Raw genomic sequence first — 19,252 nt, forward strand, 5'->3', positions numbered from 1 at the left:
CACCAACGCGGTGCCCGCGGGCACCAGGTAGCCCGTAAGGACCAGATGAGTAGCCCGCTGGCCTGTTCTAAAAATAGCTCAAATAGCAGCACTTACCAGTGAGCTGCCTCTATTTTTTTAAATGTTATTTATCTACTAGCAAGCTGGTCTCGCTTTGGTCGACATTTTTAATTCTAAGAGAGACAAAACTCAAATAGAATTTGAAAATCCAAGAAAATATTTTAAAGACTTGGTCTTCACTTGTTTAAATAAATTAATTAATTTTTTTACTTTGCTTCTTATAACTTTCAGAAAGACAATTTTAGAGAAAAAATACAACCTTAAAAATGATTTTAGGATTTTTAAAGACATATACCTTTTTACCTTTTAAATTCCTTCCTCTTCTTTCCTGACAATTTAAATCAATGTTCAAGTAATTTTTTTTATTTTTATTGTAAAGAATAATAAATACATTTTAATTTAATTCTTCATTTTAGGTTCTGTTTTTTCGACGAAGAATATTTGTGAAATATTTCTTCAAACTTATTATGATTAAAATTCAAAAAAAATATCCTGGCAAATCTAGAAAATCTGTAGAATCAATTTTAAATCTTATTTCAAAGTCTTTTGAATTCCTTTTAAAATTTTTGTTCTGGAAAATCTAGAAGAAATAATGATTTGTCTTTGTTAGAAATATAGCTTGGTCCAATTTGTTATATATTCTAACAAAGTGCAGATTGGATTTTAACCTATTTAAAACATGTCGTCAAAATTCTAAAATTAATCTTAATCGGGAAAAATTACTAATGATGTTCCATAAATTATTTTTTTAATTTTTTCCAAAAGATTCGAATTAGCTCGTTTTTCTCTTCTTTTTTTCGGTTGAATTTTGAATTTTAAAGAGTCGAAATTGAAGATAAACTATGTTTCAAAATTTAATTGTCATTTTTTTCGTGTTTTCTCCTCTTTTAAACCGTTCAATTAAGTGTAAATATCATTAATTATTAATAATAACATAGAGTTAAAGGTAAATTGAGAAAATCGGCTATTTCTGGCAATTTGTTTAAGTGTGTATCAAACTGGTAGCCCTTCGCATTAATCAGTACCCAAGAAGTAGCTCTTAGTTTCAAAAAGGTTGGTGACTCCTGGTCTACTGACTTGGAAACCACATGTGAAAGCAGTACAGTCTAAAATTGACTAAGGGTGTCTCCATTTTGTGGAAAATGCCGAAATTACTAAATCAAAATTCACTTCGAACGATTTACTTAGCTCTTTTATGGCCGCATTTACAGTATTGCGCTGAAGTTTGGGCGCACACCTACAGGGACACTATTGAGCCACTATTTAAGCTCCAGAAAAAGGGAATTATAATGATACGTTATGCCCCATATAGAGCTCATACCAATGATCTGTTCATAATGAGTCATATGACCTGGTACTTGACACATGTTAACTGTTAGCATGCTAACATTAACGTGCTAACTTTTTTCATCCAATTTTGCAGCCAAACATTTCGGAGTCATATGACCTGGTACTTGACACATGTTAACTGTTAGCATGCTAGCATTAGCTTTCTAGCATATTACAATTAGCATGGCAACTATTTTAGCTAGTTTTATAGCCGAACACCTCAGTCGGATAACTCTGTACTTGACACATGCTAACTGCTCGCGTGCTAACATTAACGTGCTGACTTTTTAAGCCAATTTTGCAGCCGAACATTTCAGAGTCTTTCGATCTGTTACTTGGACATGCTAACTGTTAGCAAGCTAATGTTAGCATTCGAGCATGTTAACTTTTTCTTGCCAATTTTGCAGCCAAACGTCTCAGACTCGCATAACTTTGTACTTTGTACGTGTTAACTGCTAACATGCTAACATTAACGTGCTGACTTTTTAAGCCAATTTTGCAGCCGAACATTTCAGAGTCTTTCGATCTGTTACTTGGACATGCTAACTGTTAGCAAGCTAATGTTAGCATTCGAGCATGTTAACTTTTTCTTGCCAATTTTGCAGCCAAACGTCTCAGACTCGCATAACTTTGTACTTTGTACGTGTTAACTGCTAACATGCTAACATTAACGTGCTGACTTTTTAAGCCAATTTTGCAGCCGAACATTTCAGAGTCTTTCGATCTGTTACTTGGACATGCTAACTGTTAGCAAGCTAATGTTAGCATTCTAGCATGCTAACTTTTTCATTCTAGCATGCTAACTTTTGTAGAAAAAAATCTCCTTTTTGGCTGCTGACCTATGAAGCATGCAAGCAGCGAGTAAGCGCAGAGATGGCCTAAAAAAAAACTCTTTAAAAATGGATTCTTGAAATTGTCAGGTTCAAACACTGATGGCATTTATTAAACAAGACAAGAAGCAAGGAATTAAACAGAGACAGAATTCAATTTAGTTCATTGAGGAGAAATGTCTGGGCTGTACTCTTTGTGCAGTCTTCCACCGCGCTCTGACGAAAGATTGTACGCCTCCTCTTTTATTTGGATTACATGGCAACAGCTGTTTCTAAAGGGAGGGGGGTCGTAAACAGCCGCTGCCTTTGGTCACAAAATAGTTTAAAAAAAAAAAAAAAAGGTGCCTAGAGGGGGGGTCATGTCCTGCTTCCTCTCCGCTTTGTAGATCTCGGGTCAAGACAAAATCTTCCTGTGGATTACAATACATCAAAGAAACCGACACCTTCATGTCGCTTCCCATCCTACGCAGTGGAGTTTTACAGCTTTTGTTTGCTCGCCGGGAACTCACATTGAAACGAAAAAAAATCCTTCCATGTTCTTCTAGAATGTTCCGGCAGTGCGAAGAGCCTCGATTCACCATCGAGCAGATCGACCTCCTCCAGCGGCTCAGGAGGACGGGGATCAAGCAGGCCGAGGTCGTCCACGCCCTGGACACCCTGGACCACCTGGACCCCCCCAACGGAAAGGCCTCAAAATGCAAACCGCCGCCATACGCTCCGCCTTCCTGTTCCGCCGTGGCGACCGCCGCCGCCTCCTCCTCCTCCGTGACGTCCTGCGCCACTCAGACAGACTTCCCCGATGACGGACTGTCGCCGAGCGGCAACGCCTTCCCCGCCGGCGCCTTGCTCCTCCCGCTCCCCGCAGCCTCGACCGTTGCCCTGGCAACGGTCGCTCAGACCAACGGGAAGCTGTCGCCGGGGTACAGCTTCGAGACGGGCGAGGAAGACGCAGACGTTGACGAAAAGGTGGAGGACCTGATGAGGTAAGACGTGAACGCTACGGCGTACTTCAGGGGTGTCCAAAATTTTTCCGGCGAGGAATGCAGAAATAAAAATTGAGGAATGCGGGGGCATTAAAGATACTAAATTCAATACAATATAGGTACATCAAAACTATCAAAACACAACATCCATAGCTTAGCTTTGTGTTATCGCTAACAAAGCTACGTAAATTTGCCCTAAATTTAGCATTTTCAGGAATAAAAATGGCTAACTGAAGTAAAAATACCAGGACAATCGGACTGTGCTGTTCAGTGTCGTGGCCACTGATTGGCTCAGGCAGCATTACTAACATTAGCATGCTAACTTTTTTAGCCAATTTTACACTCATATAATTTGGCACTTGACACATGCTAACTGTTAGCATGATAACGTTAGTGTTCTGGCACATTAACATTAGCATGGTGTCTTTTTTTAGCCAATTTTATAGCCGAACACCTCAGTCTCTTATAACTTGGTACTTGACACATACTAACACATGCTAACTTTTTTAGCCAATTTTACACTCATATAATTTGGCACTTGACACATGCTAACTGTTAGCATGATAACGTTAGTGTTCTGGCACATTAACATTAGCATGGTGTCTTTTTTTAGCCAATTTTATAGCCGAACACCTCAGTCAGATAACTTTGTTCTTTCCACATGCTAACTGTTAGCATGCTAAAGCTATCATTCTAGCATGTTAACTTCTTCGGCCAATTTTGCAGCCGAACGCCTCAGTCACTTGGTACTTGACACATACTAACACGTGCTAACTTTTTTTGGCCAATTTTGCAGCCGAACATTTCAGAGTCATATGAACTGTTACTTGGACATGCTAACTGTTAGCAAGCTAACATTAGCATTCTAGCATGTTAACTTTTTCTTGCCAATTTTGCAGCCAAACGTCTCAGACTCGCATAACTTTGTACTTTGTACGTGTTAACTGCTAACATTAACATGCTAACTTTTTTACCAATTTTGCAGCCAAACATTTGTCATATGTCATATGACCCGGTAATTGACATGTGTACACTGCTAGCATGCTAGCATTAACGTGCTAACTTTTTTTTTGGGTCAATTTTGCAGCCAAACATTCCAGAGGTATATGACCTGATACTTGACACACGCTAACTCTTAGCATGCTAACGTTAACATTCTAGCATATTAACATTAGCACGGTACCTTTTTTAGCTAGTTTTATAGCCGAACACCTCAGAGTCAGATAACTTAGTACTTGACACATGTTAACTGTTAGCATGCTAACGTTTTCAGTCTAGCATGCTAACTTTTTTTAAGACAATTTTGCAGCCGAACGCCTCAGACTCGTATGACTTAGTACTTGACACACGCTAACTCTTAGCATGCTAGCGTTAGTATTCTAGCATATTAACATTAGCATGGTAACTTTTTTTTAGCTAGTTTTATAGCCGAACGCCTCAGACTCGTATGACTTAGTACTTGACACATGCTAACTGCTAGCATGCTAACGTTGCGTGTGCTTGCAGGAGGGACAGCGCCGTGATCAAGGACGAGGTCAAGTCCTTCCTGGCCAACAGGCGCATCTCCCAAGCCGTGGTGGCCCAGGTGACGGGTAGGTTGTCTCCGGCGTCCGGCGTCCTCCTCCGCGAGCCAACCACTCACTCGCTCACTCCCCCTGCAGGAATTAGTCAGAGTCGCATCTCCCACTGGTTGCTCCAGCAAGGATCCGACCTGAGCGAGCAGAAGAAACGAGCCTTCTTCCGCTGGTACCAACTGGAGAAGAGTAACCCTGGTAAACGGCCCGCTTAAGTTGACCCAGTTCTTCTGCCCGCTTAAGTCGACGCGAAATTTAAGAGTCGAAGGAGGCATTATCGTTTTTTGGTAGGGAGGAACGATGATGGGAATTTAAAGCGATACGATAACCGGTCATTTCCAGACATTATTTAATTTACATTTAATTTAATTAATATTAATATTAATATTTTTATTAATAATATTAATAATACTAATAATATTAATATTACTATTATTATTATTATTAATATTATTATTAATATTATTATTATTATTAATAATATTAATACTCAGTCTCTTATAACTCGGTACTAGACACATGTTAACTGTTAGCATGCTAACATTAACGTGCTAACTTTTTTTAGCCAATTTTCCAGCCGAGCATTTCAGAGTCACATGACCTGTTACTTGGATATGCTAAAGTTAGCATTCTAGCATGCTAACTTTTTTTAGCCAATTCTGCAGCCGAACGTCTGAGACTCGTATAACTCGGTACTTGACACATGCTGACTGTTAGCATGCTAACATTAACGTGCTAACTTTTTTTTAAGCCAATCATTTTAGAGTCATATGACCTGGTACTTGTCACGTGCCTACTGTTAGCATTTTAACGTTAGCGTTCTAGCATACTAACATTACCATGGTAGCTTTTTTGGCCAATTTTATAGCCGAACATCTCAGAGTCACATAACTTGGTACTTGACACATGCTAACTGCGAGCATGCTAACTTTTTTAGCCAATTTGCAGCCGAACGCCTCAGTCTCTTATAACTCGGTACTTGACACATGTTAACTGTTAGCATGCTGACATTAACGTGCTAACTTTTTTTTTTTTTTTAGACAATTTTGCAGCCAAACATTTCAGAGTCATATGACCTGTTAGCAAGCTAAAGTTAGCATTCTAGCATGCTAACTTTTTAGCCAATTCTGCAGCCGAACGTCTGAGACTCGTATAACTCGGTACTTGACACATGTTAACTGTTAGCATGCTGACATTAACGTGCTAACTTTTTTTTTATTTTTATTTTTTATTTTTTTATAGACAATTTTGCAGCCAAACATTTCAGAGTCATATGACCTGTTAGCAAGCTAAAGTTAGCATTCTAGCATGCTAACTTTTTAACCAATTCTGCAGCCGAACGTCTGAGACTCGTATAACTCGGTACTTGACACATGTTAACTGTTAGCATGCTGACATTAACGTGCTAACTTTTTTTTTTTTTTTTTTTTTTAGACAATTTTGCAGCCAAACATTTCAGAGTCATATGACCTGTTAGCAAGCTAAAGTTAGCATTCTAGCATGCTAACTTTTTAACCAATTCTGCAGCCAAACGTCTGAGACTCGTATAACTCGGTACTTGACACATGTTAACTGTTAGCATGCTGACATTAACGTGCTAACTTTTTTTTTTTTTTTTTTTTTTTTTTTTTTTTTATAGACAATTTTGCAGCCAAACATTTCAGAGTCATATGACCTGTTAGCAAGCTAAAGTTAGCATTCTAGCATGCTAACTTTTTAACCAATTCTGCAGCCGAACGTCTGAGACTCGTATAACTCGGTACTTGACACATGTTAACTGTTAGCATGCTGACATTAACGTGCTAACTTTTTTATTTTTTATTTTTTTTTAGACAATTTTGCAGCCAAACATTTCAGAGTCATATGACCTGTTAGCAAGCTAAAGTTAGCATTCTAGCATGCTAACTTTTTTTAGCCAATTCTTCAGCCGAACGTCTGAGACTCGTATAACTTGGTACTTGACACATGCTAACTGTTAGCATGCTAACATTAACGTGCAAACTTTTTTTTAGCCAATCATTTTAGAGTCATATGACCTGGTACTTGTCACGTGCCTACTGTTAGCATTTTAACGTTAGCATTTTATCATTAGCATTCTAGCATACTAACATTACCATGGTAGCTTTTTTAGCCAATTTTATAGCCGAACATCTCAGAGTCACATAACTTGGTACTTGACACATGCTAACTGAGAGCATGCTAACTTTTTTAGGCAATTTGCAGCCGAATGCCTCAGACACATTGCTAACTGCTCGCGTGCTTACATCAACGTGCTAACGTTTTAAGCCAATTTTGCAGCCGAACAAGTACACACCATTTCAGTGTCTTTGCATGTTTTATGAAAACTAGAAGCCACTGAGAGATCATGAAATGTATCTAACGGTTACATGTGCCATCCATTTTCTCTACTGCTAAATCCTCATTAGGGTCGCGGGTTTCGCTGGAGCCTATCCCAGCTGACTTGGGGCGAGAGGCGGGCTAGACCCTCCACTTGTCGCCAGCCAATCACATACAATACACAACTATTCACACTCTCAATTTATCGTCTTTATCCGTCGATGATTATAATATCGCGCATCCTTAGTTTGGTTTTGTATCATTCCCAACACCGCAACACACGCTGATGTAAAGAAACTATTGTTTGTTTGACCAGGAGCTACGCTGGCCATGCGAGCTGCCCCGCTGGCCCTGGAGGACATGATGGAATGGCACCAAGCCCCGCCCACATTCACCCCCGGGGCCTTCCGCCTGCGACGGGGGAACAGATTCACCTGGAAGAAGGAGTGTCTGGCCGTTATGGAAAGGTAAAGAATAGCTCAGAATAAAGTAAGGATGTAACAGTAAGAAAATTGTGGCTATTGTGACCAAAATGATCCCAGTTTGTCATTATTATCTTATGTGCTCTAAAAGTGTTTATACACACAGAAATATATTGAAATAGACGAGAGCTGCAACCATTAATCGCTTATTTCCATTAGAAAAAAAGCTAAAATTAGATGTTAAAAGAAGGTGGGAAAAAAAAAAGGTAAATATAAGGTAAAACAAGTTAAATCAGAAATAGACGGTTAAAAAATGTAAACGATAAATAAAAGGTAAAATAATTATATATTTTATATTTTATATTTATATTTTATATATAAAATATGTATGTATATAAAAGGTTAAAAAAGCCAAAACAAGTTAAATAAAAGGTAAAGGATAAATTGAAGGTAAATAAAAGGTAATAGAAGATAAATAGAAGATGTATAAAAGGTAAATAGAAGGTAAAAAAGTTGAAGTTAAAAAGATAAATAGAAGGTAAACAAGTTAAATAAAGGTAAATAAAAGGTAAAAGAAGGTTAAAAGTTAATGGGAAGCCAAAAAGTAGTTCAATAGAAGGTAAAAATAAGGGTAAAAGATGGTAAAATAGAAGGTAAAATAAGGTAAAAAGAAGCCAAAAGAAGATAGATGGAAGATTTAAAAAAAATAAAGGCAAAAGAAGTTTACCAACGGGAAATAGAAGCCAAAAGGAGATAAATAGAAGGTATAAAAAGGTAAAATAAGGTTAAAAAAGGCAAAAGAAGGTAAAGAGAAGCCAAAAGGAGATACATAGAATGTAAAAGAAGGTAAATAACTGGTAAAGGGAGGTAAAACAAGTTAAATAAAGGTAAAGGGTAAATAAAGGGTAAAATAAGGTTAAAAGGTAATTTAGAAGCTAAAAGGAGATAAATAGAAGGTTTAAAAAAATAAAGGCAAAATAAGTTTACAAACGGGAAATAGAAGCCAAAAGGAGATAAATAGAAGGTATAAAAAGGTAAAATCAGGTTAAAAAAGGCAAAAGAAGGTAAAGAGAAGCCAAAAGGAGATACACAGAATGTAAAAGAAGGTAAATAACTGGTAAAAAGAGGTAAAACAAGTTAAATAAAGGTAAAGGATGGTAAAATAAGGTAAAGGGTATAATAAGGTTAAAAGGTAATTTAGAAGCCAAAAGGAGATAAATAGAAGGTTTAAAAAAATAAAGGCAAAAGAAGTTTACCAACGGGAAATAGGAGCCAAAAGGAGATAAATAGAAGGTATAAAAAGGTAAAATAAGGTTAAAAAAGGCAAAAGATGGTAAAGAGAAGCCAAAAGGAGATACATAGAATGTAAAAGAAGGTAAATAACTGGTAAAGGGATGTAAAACAAGTTAAATAAAGGTAAAGGGTAAATAAAGGGTAAAATAAAGTTAAAAGGTAATTTAGAAGCTAAAAGGAGATAAATAGAAGGTTTAAAAAAATAAAGGCAAAATAAGTTTACAAACGGGAAATAGAAGCCAAAAGGAGATAAATAGAAGGTATAAAAAGGTAAAATCAGGTTAAAAAAGGCAAAAGAAGGTAAATAGAACCCAAAAGGAGATAAATAGAAGGTATAAAAAGGTAAAAAAGGCAAAAGAAGGTAAAGAGAAGCCAAAAGGAGATACATAGAATGTAAAAGAAGGTAAATAACTGGTAAAGGGAGGTAAAACAAGTTAAATAAAGGTAAAGGATGGTAAAAGAAGGTAAAGGGTAAATATAAGGTAAAATAAGGTTAAAAGGAATTAGAAGCCAAATTAAGATAAATAGAAGGTTTAAAAAAATAAAGGCAAAAGAAGTTTAAAACGGGAAATAGGAGCCAAAAGGAGATAAATAGAAGGTATAAAAAGGTAAAATAAGGTTAAAAAAGACAAAAGAAGGTAAAGAGAAGCCAAAAGGAGATACACAGAATGTAAAAGAAGATAAATAACTGGTAAAAAGAGGTAAAACAAGTTAAATAAAGGTAAAGGATGGTAAAAGAAGGTAAACGGTAAATAAAATGTAAAATAAGGTTAAAAGGTAATTAGAAGACAAAAGGAGATAAATAGAAGGTAAAAAAAGGTAAAACAAGGTTTAAAAAAAGAAGGGCAAAAAAGTTAAACAACGGGAAATAGAAGCCCAAAGGACATAAAAAGAAGGTAAAAGAAGGTCAAAACGACAAATAAAAGCCAAAAGCTGATAAATAAAAGCTGAAAGAAGATGGAAAGTCAATAAAAGGTAAATGGAAGGTAATGAGGGTTATGGCAAGTAGAAACATCTTTGTTTATTTCAACTAAAACACACACTGAGGCTATAAAGTGTGTTTGATCCATCCATTTTCTACCGCTTATTCCCTTCGGGGCCGCTGGAGCCTATCTCAGCTACAATCGGGCGGAAGGCGGGGTACACCCTGGACAAGTCGCCACCTCATCGCAGAATGACCCATCAAACTAATCGGTGGATTAATCGTTTACTAAAACACCCGAGAGCCGCAGCCCTAAAATAGACACGCCGCTACTATTTTGCATGTTTGGTGTTTCTTACGCGTCACTGATAACAGCATCCTACTCTGCTCAGCGTGTCCTTGAACGCATCGCGTGGCATTATACAACCACCACTCTTTCAAGAGAGCACAGCTTGGAGTGGAGTTTGCATGTTAGGTAACTAAGTGGCTTCCCTCCGGGAACATGCACCTGGGGATAGGCCCCTCCCACCTCCCAAAAGACATGCACCTGGGGATAGGCCCCTCCCACCTCCCAAAGACATGCACCTGGGGATAGGCCCCTCCCACCTCCAAAGACATGCACCTGGGGATAGGTTGATTGGCAACACTAAATTGGTCCCTAGTGTGTGAATGTTGTCTGTCTATCTGTGCGATGAGGTGGCGACTTGTCCAGGGCGTACCCCGCCTTCCGCCCGAATGCAGCTGAGATAGGCTCCAGCACCCCCCCGCGACCCTGAAAGGGACAAGCGGTAGAAAATGGATGGATGGATGTATTTTAAAATGGTAATGCTAACTGTGGTTATCATGAATAGCATTCATGGTTACATCCCCAGTATAAGGTCAATAATTGTCCGTACTCTCTCTCTGTGTGTGTGTGTGTGTGTGTGTGTGTGTGTGTGTGTGTGTGTGTGTGTGTGTGTGTGTGTGTGTGTGTGTGTGTGTGTGTGTGTGTGTGTGTGTGTGTGTGTTTTCTGGCAATGCTTACTTAATGGGGACATCGCTGTGTTTAACCCAGACTCTGGGCAAATTAAGGCCCGGAGGCCACATGTGGCCCGTTAAGCTTTTTAATCTGGCCCGCCGGACATTCCCAAATTTTTTTTTTAGATGTTTAAGATGTAAAGTGTAGCTGCCATTATGACGTGTAGTGATGTTTTATAATGACCATAAGTCTTGAACTATACAAAGTATTTCAATGGTTGGAATGTGCACTTATGGATGATATACTAGTTACTATGGTAATTATTAATTATTTAAAAAATCGATTCGAATTCGAATCGCGATTCTCACGTTGTGCGATTCAAAATCGATTCTCATTTTTAAAAATCTATTTTTATTTTATTTTAATAATTTTTTCCTTTTTTTTTTTTTTTTTTTTCGACACAGAACAAACTAAAAGTAGTGAAAACAAAAATGAATATTAACAACAACAGTATCAATATTAGTTACAATTTCAACTAGAGATGTCCGATAATATCGGTCTGCCGATATTGTCGGCCGATAAATGCGTTAAAATGTAATATCGGGAATTATCGGTATCGGTTTTTAAATTATCAGTATCGTTTTTTGTTGTTGTTTTTTTTCTTTTTTTTTTAAATTAATCAATCCAACAAAACAATACACAGCAATGCCATAACAATGCAATCCAATTCCAAAAGCAAACCCGAGCCAGCAACACTCAGAAGTGCAATAAACAGAGCAATTGAGAGAAGACACAAACACCACACAGAACAAACCAAAAGTAGTGAAAACAAAAATGAATATTATCAACAACAGTATCAATATTAGTTACAATTTCAACTAGAGATGTCCGATAATATCGGTCTGCCGATATTATCGGCCGATAAATGCGTTAAAATGTAATATCGGAAATTATCGGTATCGTTTTTTTTATTATCAGTATCGTGTTTTTTTTTTTATTTTGTTTTTTTTTAGATTAATCCATCCAACAAAACAATACACAGCAATGCCATAACAATGCAATCCAATTCCAAAAGCAAACCCGACCCAGCAACACTCAGAAGTGCAATAAACAGAGCAATTGAGAGGAGACACAAACACCACACAGAACAAACCAAAAGTAGTGAAACAAAAATGAATATTATCAACAACAGTATCAATATTAGTTACAATTTCAACTAGAGATGTCCGATGATATCGGTCTGCCGATATTATCGGCTGATAAATGCGTTAAAATGTAATATCGGAAATTATCGGTATCGTTTTTTTTATTATCAGTATCTGTTTTTTATTTTTATTTATTTATTTTTTTAAATTAATCCATCCAACAAAACAATACACAGCAATGCCATAACAATGCAATCCAATTCCAAAAGCAAACCTTGACCCAGCAACACTCAGAAGTGCAATAAACAGAGCAATTGAGAGGAGACACAAACACCACACAGAACAAACCAAAAGTAGTGAAAACAAAAATGAATATTATCAACAACAGTATCAATATTAGCTACAATTTCAACTAGAGATGTCCGATATCGGTCTGCCGATATTATCGGCCGATAAATGCGTTAAAATGTAATATCGGAAATGATCGGTATCGTTTTTTTTAATTATCAGTATCGTTGTTGTTTTGTTTTTAAAAAAAAAAAGTTTTATTTGTATTAAATCCACATAAAAAACACAAGATACACTTACAATTAGTGCACCAACCCACCCCATTTACACTCATTTACACTCATTCACACAAAAGGGTTGTTTCTTTCTGTTATTAATATTCTGGTTCCTACATTATATATCAATATATATCAATACAGTCTGCAAGGGATACAGTCCGTAAGCACACATGATTGTGCGTGCTGCTGCTCCACTAATAGTACTAACCTTTAACAGTTAATTTTTACAAATTTTCATTAATTACTAGTTTCTATGTAACTGTTTTTATATTGTTTTACTTTCTTTTTTATTCAAGAAAATGTTTTTAATTTATTTATCTTATTTTATTTGATTCATTTTTTTAAAAAAGTACCTTATCTTCACCATACCTGGTTGTCCAAATTAGGCATAATAATGTGTTAATTCCACGACTGTATATATCGGTTGATATCGGTATCGGTTGATATCGGTATCGGTAATTAAAGAGTTGGACAATATCGGCATATCGGCAAAAAGCCATTATCGGACATCCCTAATTTCAACATAACAGTGATTAAAAATCACTATTAAAAAAAAATAAAAATTATTATTATTTTTTTACATAAATAAATACAATCATGTGTGCTTACAGACTGTATCCCTGCAGACTGTATTGATCTATATTGATATATAATGTATATATTGTGTTTTTTATGTTGATTTCATAAAAAAAAATAAAAAAATGTTTTTTTATTTTTATTTATTTATTTTTTTAAATTCTTGTGCGGACCGGTACCGGGCCGCGGCCCGGTGGTTGGGGACCACTGCCCTAAAGGGAAACCTTTTTAAATGATAGTCAGATCCATTCTGAAGATGCCTAAGTGATTTTTAAGCTTTGGCCCATAAAACATGTTTACTGAAAAGTAAACATGTTTAACATCTAATTTGAACTTTTTTTATTTATTTTTTTTAAATGGTCCTCAGTAGTCACGTACAAATTTGTGTGAATTATGCAAAATTGTTTACATTTGGTCCCCATGAACCATATTACCATATTTTTCGGACTATAAGTCGCAGTTTTTTTCATAGTTTGGTCGGGGGTGCGACTTATACTCAGGAGCGACTTATGTGTGAAATGATTAACACATTACCGTAAAGCAGGGGTCACCAACCTTTTTGAAACCAAGAGCTACTTCTTGGGTACTGATTAATGCGAAGGGCTACCAGTTTGATACACACTTAAATAAATTGCCAGAAATAGCCAATTTGCTCAATTTACCTTTAACTCTATGTTAATATTAATAATTAATGATATTTACACTTAATTGAACGGGTTAAAAGAGGAGAAAACACGAAAAAAAAAATTGAAACATAGTTTATCTTCAATTTCGACTCTTTAAAATTCAAAATTCAACCGAAAAAAAGAAGAGAAAGACTAGCTAATTCGAATATTTTTGAGAAAATTTAAAAAATAATTTATGGAACATCATTAGTAATTTTTTCTGATTAAGATTCATTTTAGAATTTTGATGACATGTTTTAAATAGGTTACAATCCAATCTGCACTTTGTTAGAATATATAACAAATTGGACCAAGCTATATTTCTAACAAAGACAAATCATTATTTCTTCTAGATTTCCCAGAAGAAATTCTTTAAAAGAAATTCAAAAGACTTTGAAATAAGATTTAAATTTGATTCTACAGATTTTCTAGATTTGCCAGAATAATTTTTTTGAATTTTAATCATAATAAGTTTGAAGAAATATTTCACAAATATTCTTTGTCGAAAAAACAGAAGCTAAAATGAAGAATTAAATAAAAATGTATTTATTATTCGTTACAATAAAAAAATACATTTACTTGAACATTGATTTAAATTGTCAGGAAAGAAGAGGAAGGAATTTAAAAGGTAAAAAGCTATATGTGTTTAAAAATCCTAAAATCATTTTTAAGGTTGTATTTTTTCTCTAAAATTGTCTTTCTGAAAGTTATAAGAAGCAAAGTAAAAAAATTATAATGAATTTATTTAAACAAGTGAAGACCAAGTCTTTAAAATAATTTCTTGGATTTTCAAATTCTATTTGAGTTTTGTCTCTCTTCGAATTAAAAATGTCGAGCAAAGCGAGACCAGCTTGCTAGTAAATAAATACAATTTAAAAAATAGAGGCAGCTCACTGGTAAGTGCTGCTATTTGAGCTATTTTTAGAACAGGCCAGCGGGCTACTCATCTGGTCCTTACGGGCGACCTGGTGCCGTAAAATATCAAATAATATTATTTATCTCATTCACGTAAGAGACTAGACGTATAAGATTTCATGGGATTTAGCGATTAGGAGTGACAGATTGTTTGGTAAACGTATAGCATGTTCTATATGTTATAGTTATTTGAATGACTCTTACCATAATATGTTACGTTAACATACCAGGCACGTTCTCAGTTGGTTATTTATACCTCATATAACGTACACTTATTCAGCCTGTTCACTATTCTTTATTTATTTGAAATTGCCTTTCAAATGTCTATTCTTGGTGTTGGCTTTTATCAAATACATTTCCCCCAAAAAATGCGACTTATACTCCAGTGCGACTTATATATGTTTTTTTCCTTCTTTATTATGCATTTTCGGCCGGTGCGACTTATACTCCGAAAAATACGGTAACTCTTTTCCCCCAGGGTCCTCAGTAAGAATGATCAGCACATTACTTCATCAATCCAGAGATTTAAAGACGTGTATGAGCTAACTGGCCAGTGGCCATTTTACACCATTTTTTTTAATGCCTCCACAACCTGTAGAAAGGGTGGTGCCCACAAGTCATGACCAAAAACTTGGTCCCCATTCCAAATGATAACCAGTATGTGTGTGTGTGTGTGTGTGTGTGTGTGTGTGTGTGTGTGTGTGTGTGTGTGTGTGTGTGTGTGTGTGTGTGTGTGTGTGTGTGTGTGTGTGTGTGTGTGTTCAGCTACTTCAGTGATAATCAATATCCTGATGAAGCCAGAAGGGAGGAGATCTCCGCCGCCTGCAACGCCGTCATCCAAAAACCAGGTAGGTCATTATCCAACCCAATTCCGTCACGGTCCTTGGCATCCAGGAAAACATGTATGTGTGTGTGTGTGTGTTTACGTGTGTGTGTGTTCAGGAAAGAAGCTGCAAGACTTTGAGAAGGTGACGTCGCTGAAGGTCTACAACTGGTTCGCCAACCACCGCAAAGACCTGAAGAGGCGAGCCAACATCGGTAACGCCGACCTCCGAAAATGAGTTTCCGTCGTCGCGCCCAAAATACTGTGAGGAGCTTTTGTGTCTTTTGAAGAAGCAGCCATCTTGGAGAGCCACGGCATCGACGTCCAAAGCCCAGGAGGTCAGTCCAATAGCGACGAGGTGGACGCCAACGACTTCCCCGAACAGGTAACCGGGAAGGAACGTTTCCCAAGCTCGACTAGCTCCGATGCTAACCCACATGCTAACCCCGGCCGTAGACCTTCGCGACAAAAAGCTGTGATTAAAACAAAATCTTTGACTTCAATAGCGTATTTAAAAACAAATAATAATAATAATAATAATAGATTTTATTTGTAAAAAGCACTTTACATTGAGTAAACCACCTCAAAGTGCTACAGTGTATTAAAAAAAATTAAAATAAAAAGATAATAAAAACTAAAAACTAGAAGAGCCAAATAGCTAGAAGTAGTATGCATATATCTAAAAAAAGGCTTTTTTAAAAAAAAAAAAAGGTTTTTAAGCCTTTTTTAAAAGCAGCCACAGTCTGTGGTGCCCTCAGGTGGTCAGGGAGAGCGTTCCACAGGCTGGGAGTGGCGGAGCAGAAAGCCTTCTGGTAAAATAACCTTCTTTTTAATTGTTTACTATAATTTCGTAAAATTTGTTTTCCGAAAGCCAAGAACATCCGATATTTTGGGACGTTATTTTTTTTTCCTGGTAAAATGTAAGGATACGTGACAAGACTATTCTTGAAAATTAACGTAATGTGACTGTTTTGGTTAGGAAAATAATTTCGGTGATACTACGTTGTAAAATTATGACAATAAGGGTTTTTTTAAGGGTGAAAAAAGTGAGAAAAAAATTCCCCGAAATGAAGTTTTATTAAAGCATTATCACGACACCAAAATAAATAGTTTCAAGAAAAATATAACGTGAAAAATGTCATAATGTAATGAGTATAAAGTCAGATTTTGAAATGTTTGACTTAATCGTCGTCATTTGATATTTATTAATAATTTGTTTCCCTAAAATTACTATAATTTCATAAAATTTGTTTCCAAAAGCCAAGAACATCCGATATTTTTGGACGTTATTTTTTTCTGGTAAAATTTAAGAATACGTGACAAGACTATTCTTGAAAATTAACGTAATGTTGTGACTGTTTTGGTTAGGAAAATAATTTTGGTGATACTACGTTGTAAAATTACGACAATAAGGTTTTTTTTTAAGGGTGATAAAAGTGAGAAAAAAATTCCCCGAAATGAAGTTTTATTGAAGCATTATCACGACACCAAAATAAATAGTTTCAAGAAAAATATAACGTGAAAAACATCATAATGTAATGAGAATAAAGTCAGATTTTGAAATATTTGACTTAATCTTCGGAATTTGGTTTCTATGAATAATTTTTTTTCGTAAAATCATTTGTAATATTCTGGCTTTTTTCTTGAAAATGAACCTTTTGATCGTAACTGTTCTCGTAAGATAGTAACTTACTTCGCTTTAAATTTACGACTATTTATCATTTTTGGAAACAAAAAAGGTTGAAATTGTGCAAGAAAAATGTCCGAATGTTAGATTTTATTCTGGTAAAATAACCTTCTTTTTAATTGTTAATTTTACAACTCTACTGTACTATAATTTCGTAAAATTTGTTTCCGAAAGCCAAGAACATCCGATATTTTTGGCCGTTATTTTTTTCTTGTTAAATTTAAGAAAACGTGACAAGACTATTCTTGAAAATTAACGTAATGTTGTGACTGTTTTGGTTAGGAAAATAATTTCGGTGATACTACGCTGTAAAATTACAAAAATAAGGTTTTTTTTAAGGGTGAAAAAAGTGAGAAAAAAATTCCCCGAAATGAAGTTTTATTGAAGCATTATCACGACACCAAAATAAATAGTTTCAAGAAAAATATAACGAGAATAAAGTCAGATTTTGAAATGTTTGACTTAATCTTCGGAATTTGGTTTCTATGAATAATTTTTTTTCATAAAATCATTTGTAATATTCTGGCTTTTTTCTTGAAAATGAACCTTTTGATCGTAACTGTTCTTGTAAGATAGTAACTTACTTAGCTTTAAACTTACGACTATTTGTCATTTTTGGAACCAAAAAAGGTTGGAATTGTGCAAGAAAAATTTCCGAATGTTAGATTTTATTCTGGTAAAATGACCTTCTTTTTAATTGTTAATTTTACAACTCTACTGTACTATAATTTTATAAAATTTGTTTCCGAAAGCCAAGAACATCCGATATTTTGGGACGTTATTTTTTTCTGGTAAAATTTAAGAATACGTGACAAGACTATTCTTGAAAATTAACGTAATGTTGTGACTGTTTTGGTTATTAAAATAATTTTGGTGATACTACGCTGTAAAATTACAATATTAAGGTTTTTTTTTAAGGGTGAAAAAAGTGAGAAAAAAATTCCCCAAAATGAAGTTTTATTGAAGCATTATCACGACACCAAAATAAATAGTTTCAAGAAAAATATAATGTGAAAATGTCATAATGTAATGAGAATAAAGTCAGATTTTGAAATGTTTGACTTAATCGTCGTAATTTGATTTCTATTAATAATTTTTTCCCTAAAATAACTTGTAATATTTTGACTTATTTTTGAAAATGAACCTTTTGATCGTGACTGTTCTCGTAAGATAGTAACTTACTTCGCTTTAAACTTACGACTATTTGTCATTTTTGGAACCAAAAAAGGTTGGAATTGTGCAAGAAAATTTCCGAATGTTAGATTTTATTCTGGTAAAATAACCTTCTTTTTAATTGTTAATTTTACAACTCTACTGTACTATAATTTCGTAAAATTTGTTTCCGAAAGCCAAGAACATCCGATATTTTTGGACGTTATTTTTTTTTCTGGTAAAATTTAAGAATACGTGACAAGACTATTCTTGAAAATTAACGTAATGTTGTGACTGTTTTGGTTAGGAAAATAATTTCGGTGATACTACGTTGTAAAATTACGACAATAAGGGGTTTTTTTAAGGGTGAAAAAAGTGAGAAAAAAATTCCCCGAAATGAAGTTTTATTGAAGCATTATCACGACACCAAAATAAATAGTTTCAAGAAAAATATAACGTGAAAAATGTCATAATGTAATGAGAATAAAGTCCGATTTTGAAATGTTTGACTTAATCGTCGTAATTTGATTTCTATTAATTTTTTTCCTAAAATAATTTGTAATATTCTGATTTATTTTTTAAATGAACCTTTTGATCGCGACTGTTCTTGTAAGATAGTAACTTACTTCGCTTAAGCGTAACGACTATTTGTCATTTTTGGAAACAAAAAAGGTTGGAATTGTGCAAGAAAAATTTCCGATTGTTAGATTTTATTCTGTTAAAATGACCTTCTTTTTCATTGTTAATTTTACAACTCTACTGTACTATAATTTCGTAAAATTTGTTTCCGAAATCCAAGAACATCCGATATTTTTGGACGTTATTTTTTTTCCTGGTAAAATTTAAGAATATGTGACAAGACTATTCTTGAAAATTAACGTAATATTGTGACTGTTTTGGTTAGGAAAATAATTTCGGTGATACTACGTTGTAAAATTACAATAATAAGGTTTTTTTTAAGGGTGAAAAAAGTGAGAAAAAAATTCCCCGAAATGAAGTTTTATTGAAGCATTAT

At 35.0% G+C, this 19,252-nt stretch overlaps 1 protein-coding gene across 4 annotated transcripts in view; it reads left to right on the top strand.

Annotated features, from left to right (window-relative positions):
• Positions 1-19,252, top strand: part of LOC133629768 (homeobox-containing protein 1-like) — a 54,905-nt gene that overhangs the window by 33,785 nt on the left and 1,868 nt on the right. The window contains exons 2-8 of one of the 4 annotated variants that reach the window (XM_062020748.1): positions 2,765-3,202; positions 4,709-4,794; positions 4,864-4,974; positions 7,430-7,580; positions 15,341-15,423; positions 15,518-15,613; positions 15,689-15,783. In XM_062020748.1, coding sequence (XP_061876732.1) covers positions 2,766-3,202; positions 4,709-4,794; positions 4,864-4,974; positions 7,430-7,580; positions 15,341-15,423; positions 15,518-15,613; positions 15,689-15,783 — 1,059 coding nt within the window. In that variant the 5' untranslated portion in view covers position 2,765. The remainder of the gene's footprint in view (positions 1-2,764; positions 3,203-4,708; positions 4,795-4,863; positions 4,975-7,429; positions 7,581-15,340; positions 15,424-15,517; positions 15,614-15,688; positions 15,784-19,252) is intronic. The other 3 variants (XM_062020757.1, XM_062020766.1, XM_062020774.1) reach the window with 3 other exon arrangements.

This window comes from Entelurus aequoreus, linkage group LG02 (assembly GCF_033978785.1).
Source record: "Entelurus aequoreus isolate RoL-2023_Sb linkage group LG02, RoL_Eaeq_v1.1, whole genome shotgun sequence".
NCBI lineage: Eukaryota > Metazoa > Chordata > Actinopteri > Syngnathiformes > Syngnathidae > Entelurus > Entelurus aequoreus.